General features: G+C 39.7%; 1 protein-coding gene across 1 annotated transcript; it reads left to right on the top strand.

Annotated features, from left to right (window-relative positions):
- Window positions 1-11,125: 11,125 nt before the first annotated feature.
- LOC307048106 (AN1-type zinc finger protein 6-like) lies at window positions 11,126-11,765 on the top strand (the record flags this gene model as incomplete). The annotated part of the gene is given in 2 exon segments (XM_079697006.1): window positions 11,126-11,290; window positions 11,292-11,765. Coding segments are annotated over 2 exon segments (630 nt in total). The 5' UTR covers window positions 11,126-11,134.
- Between the last annotated feature and the right edge of the window lie 1,833 nt (window positions 11,766-13,598).

Raw genomic sequence — 13,598 nt, forward strand, 5'->3', positions numbered from 1 at the left:
TCCCACAAATGTACTATACTGATGTAAGATGTTAATAATAGAAGAAATCGGGTGGGGAGTATATGGTAACTCTCAGTATTATCATTGCAACTTTTCTGTAAATTGAAAACTGTTCTAAAACAAAACATTTATCCCAGATTTCAGTACCACATTTTAAAATTAAAAATAATACAATAAAATGTTTAAAAATATGAGAGGAAAGGAATTTTAAGACATATTACTGTAGGTAATGAATTCTGTCATCTTTAATGCTCTTTGAAAAATGCAAATAAGGATCAGAATTAATTTTAATTGCATTTTCCTTACTGAAATGTTTCTTTTAATGCAACAGTGTTTCTTTTAAGGCTCCAAAGCTGGGCTTCCTGGGGCCTAGGATCTACTCAGGTTCCAATATTAGCATCCTGAAATGTTGGAGAACACAAGAAGGATGACTTCCTCTTGGGAATGTTCTGGAAGTCTCGAATAGCCTGGAAGCCAGTTAACCATCAACACAGAGTGTCAGGGCAGTTGACTGAATCCCCTTCCAGAAGTGACTTTCCAGTCCCCTGGCAGGCCTGGAATCCCTTAAAAGAGCTGCCACCCCAAAGAAGCTCTTGGCTGAATACATGCCTAATCTCTGATTAAATCCAGTTATGGAAACAGATGAAAAGAAGAGCCACACTTGGCTCACAGGAGCCTGGGCATTGGAACATCTGTGGAAAATATTGGGTCCCTTATCCACATACGCAGACAGTTTGGGCATTTTCCAAATCCACATCAGTGCCAACAACTTCTTTATCTTTTCCTGGGGAGCAAGGAGCCGGCTGCACAAACCAGACGTAGCAGGCCAGCGACTGTCGCCCTTAGAAAAGCCTGCCAGGAAGGTAGGCCCTTGGCTGGTGTCGGGAACTTGGATTTCGGGATCACTCCCACCATTCCCAGAATTGATAAGAGTGACCAACTATGCCTAAACTATTCGTACACACAGTGGGGTTCATGCTGAACACCTGTTTCCTTGTGAGAGGCTGGAATTTTGGTATGTGCTGGGCAGAAGTTGCCTACGTGACCGGCACCTTCAATAAAAACCTTGAGTCTCTAATGAGCTTTCCTGGTCAACAATATTTCACATGTGCTGTCACAACTTGTCGCTGGAGGAATCAAGTGCATCCTTTGTGACTCCACTAGGAGAGGACTCTTGGAAGCTTGGGCCTACTTTGCTCTGAACATCAGCCCCTGTGCCTTTCCCCTTTGCTATTTGGCTTTGTATCCTCCAGCTTTAATAAATTATAGCCACGAATACAGCTATATGCTGAATCCTGTGAATCCCCTGAACAAATCATTGAATCTGGGGGTGGTCTTGGGGACACCCTACACAGGCTATTCTTCTTTTGGGGGGATATCATTAGTTTATTATAAAAGAGAGACATGGAAATTATTTATATGATGAAATATCTCAGCGGAATGGGCAGCTTCACGTGATGCCATTTCCATAGTGATTTATTTCAGTCTACATACTTTCCAAGAATGTCACCATCTCTAAGTAAAAAATAATCCTTGTCTAGAACTGCTTTGGTGCCTTAGAGCCCAGTCCGGTAACTACTACTGTTGTTTGCAATACTTTTCCTAGAGATTTTTCTGGAAGCATAATGCCCCTCTTGGTTACAGTTTCCGCTGCACTCTTTTCAACTAATACTTGGTCCAAGAGGTGGAAAAACTTTCTAAATTCCTGTCCTGCCGTGACTCTGGCCACCGTAGTTTAGTTCATACTCTCCACAAGGCTACTCTTATCTATAACATTAGCCTAAAGATTTTTCTTGGTCCAACCCTTATTAGGACAGGCACAGAGGAAGATATGGTTAGCTGCATTCGATCACTGAGAAAACAAGCCCAGAGAAGACTGGTTTAACAGCTAGGAGGGGCGGAGCTGGAATTAGAGCTCAAGTTTGTCTGTTTCCACACTCGGCAGTCAATCTTACTGCCAAAGTTTGGGGTGCCTCCCCTTTCTCCACCCTCTACTTCTCCCCCTTAACTCTGGAGAACCTGTCTGGCGGGTCTAACAGGGCTTGGGGGTGAAAGGGGAGGGAGGAAGGTGTCAGTTCCAGTCATCCTCCCACTTTCCCAGAGATAACCTCTCCACCCCTACCCTCTGTCCCACTCCATCCGAGCCTGACCACAGCCTTCTTTATCCTTCCCTCCCAGTACCCACCACCATCTCCCTCAAATCCTTTGTTTTAGTATCTATCGGTCATCATCTTCATCCTCATTTATTTTCTGAATGACTCCAGAATGTGCCAGAGACTAAGGTGACACCGATGGGCCTTGGCCACAGGGGGTTGTCCCTAACTTACTCTTAGAGGAAGTACTTAGAGCGCCCAACTTAGGTCCCCACACCCAGCGGAGCCACCCAAGCAGGGCAAGGAGAGGCAATGACTCGGAAGCTCTCATCCTGTTCCACCTCTGAGACTTCTTGCCTTTTTCTCTTTCCACAAGTGTGGATCTCTAGGTCTGAAATCCCAGAAACAATAGATCTGGTCATGCGTTCCCTCTCCTCTTTTCTGTTTTCCCACCTGTTGTAAGGTGGTCACAGGCAAGAACTCTGCTGTACTTATGTCTGTACCCTCTCTCCAGCCTTTATCCCATGTCACAGTCTGTTTTGCAGTTGCTAGCACACTGAGCAAAGGAAATCAAGTCTGACGGATTCTACGTTCTTGCTAATTTAATGGAAGATGGTTACCCAAGTCCAAATACCACATAAAATTATAAAGTATTTTGGGTTAAATGTGTCTCTTTTAAGATTCAGCAAATGACCTTAGTGAAGTGGAAAAGACAGGAGATCTGGGGTCTATGGATTTAACATATTTTCTTATTTTTTCTGTCTACCATGTTTCTTCAAATCTAGAAATGCCATCAGTGATTAAACACATCATTTTATAAGAAAGAAAAAAACACTCCCAATTATAATTTTAGGATGTATCCCAATTTCAGAGATTTAAAAATTTGGACTATTGGATGCAAAGAAAGACAGCATTTTTAAAATTGTGAAATAAAAGTAATAGGAGAAAAAAATTGCTGAAGTCATCTATCTAAAGAAAACCACTGTTACTAACATTTGAATATTTTTCTATATTTTTACAGTTAGGGACCTTATAGATAGTATATTTAATGCCTTTATGCACTAAATATACACATTTATACATATTTGTATTTGTATACATTTATGTACTATATATTTCCATATATTTGTATTTTTATTATACAGTCCACAGTGTTTGGGGTACACAGCCCCAAACCTTCCTTCACACCCTCCCCCCTTGCTCTTCCTCTGAAGAAACCGCTGTCAGCAGCTGGGTATGCATCCCTCCCATCCTATAACATATATACATACACATATACACATAGCAGCTTAGAGTTTTACACACAGATGGGATTATAATGAGTTAGTACAAATATGTCTACCTCACTCTCCTTCATAGCTTCATAGCATTCTGTAATATGGAACGTACAATTGTTTTTTGTTTCTTCATTAACATTGGCTAATTTTCACATTTTCATTTTTTTATAGAAGATTTATTTTACTTTTTTAACTTTTTTTGAATTTTATTTTATTTATTTATTTTTTCAGCAGGTTCTTATTAGCCATCCATTTTATACACATCAGTGTATACATGTCAATCCCAATCTCCCAATTCATCACACCACCACCACCACCCACCACTGCTTTCCCCCCTTGGTATCCATACGTTTGTTCTCTACGTCTGTGTCTCAATTTCTGCCCTGCAAACCGGTTCATCTGTACCATTTTTCTAGGTTCCACATATATGCGTTAATATGCAATATTCGTTTTTCTCTTTCTGACTTACTTCACTCTGTATGACAGTCTCTGGATTCATCCACGTCTCTACAAATGACCCAATTTCATTCCTTTTTATGGCTGAGTAATATTCCATTGTATATATGTACCACATCTTTATCCATTCATCTATCGATGAGCATTTAGGTTGCTTCCATGACCTGGCTATTGTAAATAATGCTGCAATGAACGTTGGGGTGCATGTGTCTTTTTGAATTACGGTTTTCTTTGGGTATATGCCCAGTAGTGGGATTGATGGGTCATATGGTAATTCTATTTGTAGTTTTTTAAGGAACCTCCATACTGTTCTCCACACTGGCTGTATCAATTTACATTCCCACCAACAGTGCAAGAGGGTTCCCTTTTCTCCACACCCTCTCCAGCATTTGTTGTTTGTAGATTTTCTGATGATGCCCATTCTAACTGGTGTGAGGTGATAACTCATTGTAGTTTTGATTTGCATTTCTCTAATAATTAGTGATGTTGAGCAGCTTTTCATATGCTTCTTGGCCATCTGTACGTCCTCTTTGGAGAAATGTCTATTGAGGTCTTCTGCCTTTTTTTTTTTTTTTCTTCTTTGCAGTACACGGGCCTCTCACTGTTGTGGCCTCTCCCATTATGGAGCACAGGCTCCGGACACGCAGGCTCAGCGGCCATGGCTCACGGGCCCAGCCGCTCTGCGGCATGTGGGATCTTCCCAGACCAGGGCACGAACCCATGTCCCCTGCATTGGCAGGCAGACTCTCAACACTGCGCCACCAGGGAAGCCCCTTCTGCCCATTTTTTGATTGGGTTGTTTATTTTTTTAATATCGAGCTAAATGAGCTGTTTATATATTTTGGTGATTAATCCTTGGTCCGTTGATTGTTTGCAAATATTTTCTCCCATTCTGAGGGTTGTTTTTTCGTCTTGTTTGTAGTTTCCTTTGCTTTGCAAAAGCTTTTAAGTTTCATTTTGTCCCATTAGTTTATTTTTGTTTTTATTTCCATTACTCTAGGAGGTGGATCAGAAAAGATCCTGCTGTGATTTATGTCAGAGGGTGTTCTTCCTACGTTTTCCTCTAAGAGTTTTATGGTGTCCGGTCTTATATTTAGGTCTCTAATCCATTTTGAGTTTATTTTTGTGTATGGTGTTAGGGAGTGTTCTAATTTCATTCTTTTACATGTAGCTGTCCAGTTTTCCCAGCACCACTTTTTTTTTTTCCTGCGGTACGCGGGCCTCTCACTGTTGCAGCCTCTCCCGTTGCAGAGCACAGGCTCCAGACGCGCAGGCTCAGCGGCCATGGCTCAAGGGCCAAGCCGCTCCGCGGCATGTGGGATTTCCCAGACTGGGGCACGAACCCTTGTCCCCTGCATTGGCAGGCGGGCTCTCAACCACTGCGCCACCAGGGAAGCTCCCAGCACCACTTATTGAAGAGACTGTCTTTTCTCCACTGTATATCCTTGCCTCCTTTGTCATAGATTAGTTGACCATAGGTGCGTGGGTTTATCTCTGGACTTTCTATCCTGTTCCATCGATCTATATTTCTGTTTTTGTGCCAGTACAATGTTGTCTTGGTTACTGTAGTACAGACTATGTAGTATAGTCTGAAGTCAGGGAGTCTGATTCCTTCAGCTCCGTTTTTTTCCCTCAAGAATGCTTTGGCTATTTGGGGCCTTTTGTGTCTCCATACAAATTTTAAGATTTTTTTGTTCTAGTTCTGTAAAAAATGCCACTGGTAATTTGATAGGGATTGCATTGAATCTGTAGATTGCTTTGGGTAGTATAGTCATTTTCACAATATTGATTCTTCCAATCCAAGAACACAGTATATCTCCCCATCTGTTGGTATCATCTTTAATTTCTTTCAACAGTGTCTTATAGTTTTCTGCATACAAGTCTTTTGTCCCCCTAGGTAGGTTTATTCCTGGGTATTTTATTCTTTTTGTTGCAGTGGTAAATGGGAGGGATTCCTTAATTTCTCTTTCAGATTTTTCATCATTAGTGTATAGGAATGTAAGAGATTTCTGTGCATTAATTTTGTATCCTGCAACTTTACCAAATTCATTGATTAGCTCTAGTAGTTTTCTGGTAGCATCTTTGGGATTCTCTATGTATAGTATCATGTCATCTGCAAACAGTGACATTTTTACTTCTTGTTTTCCAATTTGTATTCCTTTTATTTCTTGTTTTTCTCTGATTGCCGTGGCTAGGACTTCCAAAACTATGCTGAATAATAGTGGCGAGAGTGGACATCCTTGTCTTGTTCCTGATCTTAGAGGAAATGCTTTCAGTTTTTCACCATTGAGAATGATGTTTGCTGTGGGTTTGTCATATATGGCCTTTATTATGTTGAGGTAGGTTCCCTCTATGGCCACTTTCTGGAGAGTTTTTATCATAAATGGGTGTTGAATTTTGTCAAAAACTTTTTCTGCATCTATTGAGATGATCATATGGTTTTTATTCTTCAGTTTGTTAATATGGTGTATCACATTGATTGATTTGTGTATATTGAAGAATCCTTGCATCCCTGGTATAAATACCACTTGATCATGGTGTATGATCCTTTTAATGTGTTGTTGGATTCTGTTTGCTAGTATTTTGTTGAGGATATTTACATCTATATTCATCAGTGATATCGGTCTGTAATTTTCTTTTTTTGTAGTATCTTTGTCCGGGTTTGGTATCAGGGTGATGGTGGCTTCATAGAATGAGCTTGGGAGTGTTCCTTCCTCTGCAATTTTTTGGAAGAGTTTAAGAAGGATGGGTGTTAGCTCTTCTCTAAATGTTTGATAGAATTCACCTGTGAAGCCATCTGGTCCTGGACTTTTCTTTGTTGGAAGATTTTTAATCACAGTTTCAATTTCATTACTTGTGATTGGTCTGTTCATATTTTCTATTTCTTCCTGGTTCAGTCTTGGGAGGTTATACCTTTCTAGGAATTTGTCCATTTCTTCCAGGTTGTTCATTTTATTGGCATAGAGTTGCTTGTAGTACTCTCTTAGGATGCTTTGTATTTCTGCAGTGTCTGTTGTAACTTTTCCTTTTTCATTTCTAATTTTATTGATTTGAGTTCTCTCCCTCTTTTTCTTGATGAATCTGGCTAACGGTTTATCAATTTTGTTTACCTTCTCAAAGAACAAGCTTTTAGTTTTATTGATCCTTGCTATTGTTTTCTTTGTTTCTATTTCATTTATTTCTGCTCTGATCTTGATGATTTCTTTCCTTCTGCTAACTTTGGGTTTTGTTTATTCTTCTATCTCTAGTTCCTTTAGGTGTAAGGTTAGATTGTTTATTTGAGATTTTTCTTGTTTCTTGAGGTAGGCTTGTAAACTTCCCTCTTAGAACTGCTTTTGCTGCATCCCATAGATTTTGGATCATCGTGTTTTCATTGTCATTTGTCTCTAGGTATTTTTTGATTTCCTCTTTGATTTCTTCAGTGATCTCTTGGTTATTGAGTAACGTATGGTTTAGCCTCCATATGTTGGTGTTTTCTACAGTTTCTTCCCTGTAATTTATTTCTAATCTCATAACGTTGTGACCAGAAAAGATGCTTGATACGATTTCAATTTTCCTAAATTTACTGAGGCTTGATTTGTGACCCAAGATTTGATCTATCCTGGAGAATGTTCCATGTGCACTTGAGAAGAAAGTGTAATCTGCTGTTTTTGGATGGAATGTCCTATAAATATCAAATAAATCTATCTGGTCTGTTGTGCCATTTAAAGCTTGTGTTTTCTTATTAATTTTCTGTTTGGATGATCTGTCCATTGGTGTAAGTGAGGTGTTAAAGTCCCCCACTATTATTGTTGATTTCCTCTTTTATAGCTGTTAGCAGTTACCTTATGTATTGAGGTGCTCCCATGTTGGGTGCATATATATTTATAATTGTTATATCTTCTTCTTGGATTGATCCCTTGATCATTATGTAATGTCCTTCCTTGTCTCTTGTAACATTCTTTATTTTAAAGTCTTGATATGAGTATTGCTACTCCAGCTTTCTTTTGATTTCCATTTGCATGGAATATCTTTTTCCATCCCCTCACTTTCAGTCTGTATGTGTCCCTAGGTCTGAAGTGGGCCTCTTGTAGACAGCATATATATGGGTCTTGTTTTTGTATCCATTACACTAGCCTGTGTCTTTTGGTTGGAGCATTTAATCCATTCACATTGAAGGTAATTATCGATATGTATGTTCCTATTACCATATTCTTAATTTGTTTTGGGTTTGTTTTTGTAGGTCCTTTTCTTCTTTAGTGTTTCCCACTTAGAGAAGTTCCTTTAGCATTTGTTGTAGAGCTGGTTTAGTGGTGTTGAATTCTCTTAGCTTTTGCTTGTCTGTAAAGCTTTTGATTTCTCCATCGAATCTGAATGAGATCCTTGCCAGGTAGAGTAATCTTGGTTGTAGGTTCTTCCCTTTCATCACTTTAAGTATATCATGACACTCCCTTCTGGCTTGTAGAGTTTCTGCTGAGAAATCAGCTGTTAACCTTATGGGAGTTCCCTTGTATGTTTTTTGTCATTTTTCCCTTGTTGCTTTCAATAATTTTTCTTTGTCTTTAATTTTTGCCAATTTGATTTCTATGTGTCTCGGCATGTTTCTCCTTGGGTCTAACCTGTATGGGACTCTCTGAGCTTCCTGGACTTGGCTGGCTATTTCCTTTCCCATGTTAGGGAAGTTTTCAACTATAATCTCTTCAAGTATTTTCTCAGGTCCTTTCTCTCTCTCTTCTCCTTCTGGGACCCCTATCATGCAAATGTTGTTGCATTTAATGTTGTCCCAGAGGTCTCTTAGGCTGTCTTCATTTCTTTTCATTCTTTTTTCTTTATTCTGTTCCGCAGTAGTGAATTCCACCATTCTGTCTTCCAGGTCACTTATCCGTACTTCTGCCTCAGTTATTCTGCTATTGATTCCTTCTAGTGTATTTTTCATTTCAGTTATTGTGTTGTTCATCTCTGTTTGTTTGTTCTTTAATTCTTCTAGATCTTTGTTAAACATTTCTTGCATCTTCTCGATCTTTGCCTCCATTCTTTTGCCGAGGTCCTGGATCATTTTCACTATGATTATTCTGAATTATTTTTCTGGAAGGTTTCCTATCTCCACTTCATTTAGTTGTTTATCGGGGGTTTTATCTTGTTCCTTTATCTGGTACATAGCCCTGTGCCTTTTCATCTTGTCTATCTTTCTGTGAATGTGGTTTTTGTTCCACAGGCTGCAGGTTTGTAGCTCGTCTTCTCACATTTTCACTATTACTAGTAGCGCTGTATGAAGATCCTTGCACATGTATGTTTGTGTCCATGTGTAAGTATATCCTGAAAGTAAATTGCTGGGTATGCACTTTTCCATTTTGATAGATACTGCCAAACTGCCTTTTAAAAAGGCTTCATTAACATTTTTTCTTTAAATACATAAAACCCATATTAAACAAAATGGTATTTCCTAGTTAAATCAGAATGAACTACCGCAAACTCTATAAACAATTATGTTCATGTTGCTTTTATCTTTTGTATGAAATTCTAGAGTATGCAGCTGCCTTATTAAGAGTTTCTTTCCAATTGTCCCAGATGCCCAGCAAACAAATCCAGGGAGTTTGTGAACTCGTTCTGGGCATTCCACATGTGACTGTGGTTTTCAGAGCCCCACAGATCACTGTTGAAAGACTAAGCCTGCAGCATCCACTATAGTACTGGACCCTGTGATGTTCCTCAAGGCATGGATCCTTGTGCTGATTTTTGTGGGGGACCCTGAATCTCTGAGGAACTCTTGCTCTGGCTCCTCAGGGGAACCAGTTGCCTCAGGAGCAGCAGGTTAGGTAGGGCTTGTTTCAGGGTCCATAACCCCATGCACACAGACCCCGTGTCACTTTCTCTCCTTGGAGGTGTTGGGATCCCTTCAGGTGTCTGGCACATTTCCTCTTAAACTCCCAAACACAAAAGGAGGTGACTATATGTCTTAATCCCAGATGTGGGAACAATTGCCCATCCAAGGAAGACTATCTAGGTGAACTCAATGGCCCCACCCCTTTACTGCAGAGATAATGACTCAAAGGTAATTTTCTCAAACTTCTCTGTTATAAGAGAACAGGGAGAAAGCCCTACAGAAATATAATATCCAGCAGAGCACTCCATATGCAGCTAAAACTAATTGCCTAAGAGCAGCTAGATTAGTTTGCTAGGGCTGCCATAACAAAGTACCACAGACTGGGTGGCTGAAACAACAGAAATTTAATGTTTCACCATTCTGGAGGCTAGAAGTCCAGGAAAAAGGTGTCAGCACGTTTGGTTTCTCCTGAGGCCTCTCTCCTTGGCTTGCACAGCCGCCTCTCTGGTCCTCGCATGGCTTTTTCTCTGTGTGAGCTCATCCCTGGTATCTTCTTGTGTGTCCAAATTTCCTCTTAAAAGGACACAGGTCAGATTGCATTAGAGCCCACACTAACAGCCTCATTTTAACTTAATCATTTCTTTAAAGGCCCTATCTCCAAATAAGTCACATTCCAAGGTGATGGGGGTTAGGACCATGCTATAAAACAATGGGTTATTTCAGCTCATATCAGTAGCTGCTATATGTGATTTTATATGGTTATCCTAGTTGATTGGGTGGCAGTGGCCTTCACTAAAAGCAGGTACTTAAGGCGCAGATTGATGCAGGCTGATGTATTGTTGAGGCTGTTAAAGGGAATCCACAAGAGGATCTGTTTTCCTTGTAAACACTTTTTTTGTAGAACCCCACTAGACATTTCAAAGGCCAATGAAACAGGAGTGCAAATGTCTGCTTGGCTTACAAACTGATTCCGACTCTGCATCCCGCTCCTCAGCCCCCAATACTTGCATATTTTCTGTGGGAACTAGAAATATTAACAACTATTTACTACAATAGTGAGCACAGGGAATCCAAAAGTGCATGCCCTCCAGGAGTTCAGTCTAATGGGAGAAACAGAAGAGCCATATACACACCTAAATATACACCAATCCTAGCTCTACAGCCAAATACTATTAGGCTTTGGAAGAGAGACAATGTAGTTTTGCCTGGGTTTAGGGAAGAAATCATACTTGAGACTTGATGATGAAGAATTTCTCAAGGTAAAGAGCAGGTAGAATGAGGAGACTTGTTTAAAATATAGCATGATTCACCGGCGGCGACCGGCAGCGGCGGGCAGCGCGTCAGGCGGAGAGAGCCGCCGCCAGCCCAAGAAGCAGCAGGAAAGACAACCTGACATAGGGAACTGGGCACTGCTATACAGAGAGAGAACTACAAAACACCCTCAGTGCAGTAGGAACCCTAATCCAAAGTCCCTATACTTTTATCAGAGTGTGCAACAGAGGAACATGGCTCAAGAAACTAATCACAGCCAAGTGCCTATGTTTTGTTCCACTGGCTGCGGATTTCATGGAAACCCTCGTACAAATGGCATGTGTTCAGTATGTTATAAAGAACATCTTCAAAGACAGAATAGTAGTAATGGTAGAATAAGCCCACCTGCATGCACCTTCTGTCAGTAGTCTGTCTGAGTCTTTACCAGTTCAGGGCACAGATGGCAGCGTCCCAGAAACTCAGTCGGCGTTAGACTCGACATCTTCATCTATGCAGCCAAGCCCTGTATCAAATCAGTCACTTTTATCAGAATCTGTAGCATCTTCCCAAGTGGACAGTACATCTGTGGATAAAGCAATACCTGAAACAGAAGACCTGCAAGCTTCAGTATCAGAAACGGCACAGCAGCCATCTGAAGAGCAAAGCAAGTCTCTTGAAAAACCAAAACGAAAAAAGAATCGCTGTTTCATGTGCAGGAAGAAAGTGGGACTTACTGGGTTTGAATGTTGGTGTGGAAATGTTTACTGTGGTGTACACCGTTACTCAGATGTACACAATTGCTCTTACAATTACAAAGCTGATGCTGCTGAGAAAATCAGAAAAGAAAATCCAGTAGTTGTTGGTGAAAAGATCCAGAAGATTTGAACTCCTGGAATAAAAAATCCTTCGACCATCTGCAAACTAAAAATTGACTTGAGTTTTTTTTTCCTAGTCATTGGGAATGTAGAGCAATGTATCTTGCATAGACCTTTTAATCATGCATGTCATCAGAAGAATAGATTTTTGTTTTTGTTTTGAAAATGACTCCGAACACAGTTTCTGTGGCTGAAAAGACTTAAGTAAACTTTACAAGTATTATCCTTTTAAGATCATTTTAATTTTAATTGAGTGCAGAGGGCTTTTATAACAAATGTGGAGAAATGTTGGAGGGTTGTGATTTTTCCAGTATTAAACGTGCATGCGTTAATCTTGCAGTTTATTTTCTCATTGTGTATGTATATATAGCTTTTCTCTGCAGCACGATTTCTCTTTTGATAAATGCCCTTTAGGGCACAACTAGTTATCAGTAACTGAATGTATCTTAATCATTATGGCTGCTTCTGTTTTTCATTAACAAAGGTTATACATATGTTAGCATATAGTTTCTTTGCACCCACTATTTATGTCTGAATCATTTGTCACAGGAGAGTGTGTGCTGATGAGATTCTAAGTTTGTGTGTTTTTAAATTTTTTTGAGCAAGGGAAGGAAAAGCTGTATGCATTTCATTGCTGACTGCAGGTTTCTTCCAGATTATGTTCATTGGTCTGTGTGTATACAGTATGAAGAATGATCTGAAGTAAGTGTGCTGTATTTATGTTTATCTACCAGTCTTTGATTAAATAAAAAGGAAAACCATAATGTTCAAAAAAAATATAGCAGCATTGTAATGATACAATAAGAAACAGGAAACAAACTTAATTTCCATCAACAGACAATGGAAATAATCATATTTCCAAATGCAAAAATCACTCAACAGTTAAAATTACTGAACCAGAGTTATAAATATTAACTTGGATAAATCATAACGCTGAGCAAAAAAAATAGAAGGAAAAAAGAAAAGCACTTTACAAACGAATACAAACAGCACGCCGTAGCATGGGAGGCTGTGTAGCACACTGACCCGGTGTGTGGCTAGAATCCCACGGCCTGGTGTCACATCCTGGTACTGCCACTTGTTATCCTGAGCAAGTTGCATCTCCTTTCAGCTTTCTCACCTGTAAATTGGGGATCATAATAGGACTTACAGGCAGGGGTACTGTGAGGATTTATGGAAATAATACAAGTAAAGCACTGAGAACAATGCCTGCCACCCAATAAATGTTAACTATTGTTGCAATGGTATAAAGTTTTAGAAGGAGTATAATATTTTGTTGAGTGATACATACACATATACCAAAGTTTAAAAACATACAGGAAAACAACAATTAACAAATTTAGAATAGTGGTTACCTCTGTAGGATAGGGAAGTTTAAGAGATTAAGGAAGAGAAGGAGAGTGCTTCAACTACATTTGTAATACTATATTTCTTTTTATTTTATTATTTTTTTTTTTGGCCGCTCCTCGAGGCATGTGGGATCTTAGTTCCCCGGGATCCAACCGCTGCCCCTGAAGTGGAAGCACGGGGTCTTAACTACTGGACTGCCAGGGACGTCCTTGTAATACTTTATTTCTTAAGCTGGGTGGTAACCATATGTTTTTCTTAGATTGGTATGTGTGTATGAAATATGTCATATTAAAAATAAAAATTTTTTTAAAGATAAAATGAGATGAGGGTGGGATTGTATTCCTACAGACTCCAAAGATCTTTCCCTGATTAGTTTTGTGTGATTTGGGTTTAGAGGCACAGAGAATCCGGAAGAAAAGATCCTGCAGCCACCCAAACTGTCTGGCTCCTTCCCATCATTCAGATCTTGGTTCAAATATCCCTTCCTGAGGGA

Source organism: Hyperoodon ampullatus (assembly GCF_949752795.1).
Source record: "Hyperoodon ampullatus genome assembly, chromosome: 1".
Classification (NCBI taxonomy): domain Eukaryota; kingdom Metazoa; phylum Chordata; class Mammalia; order Artiodactyla; family Ziphiidae; genus Hyperoodon; species Hyperoodon ampullatus.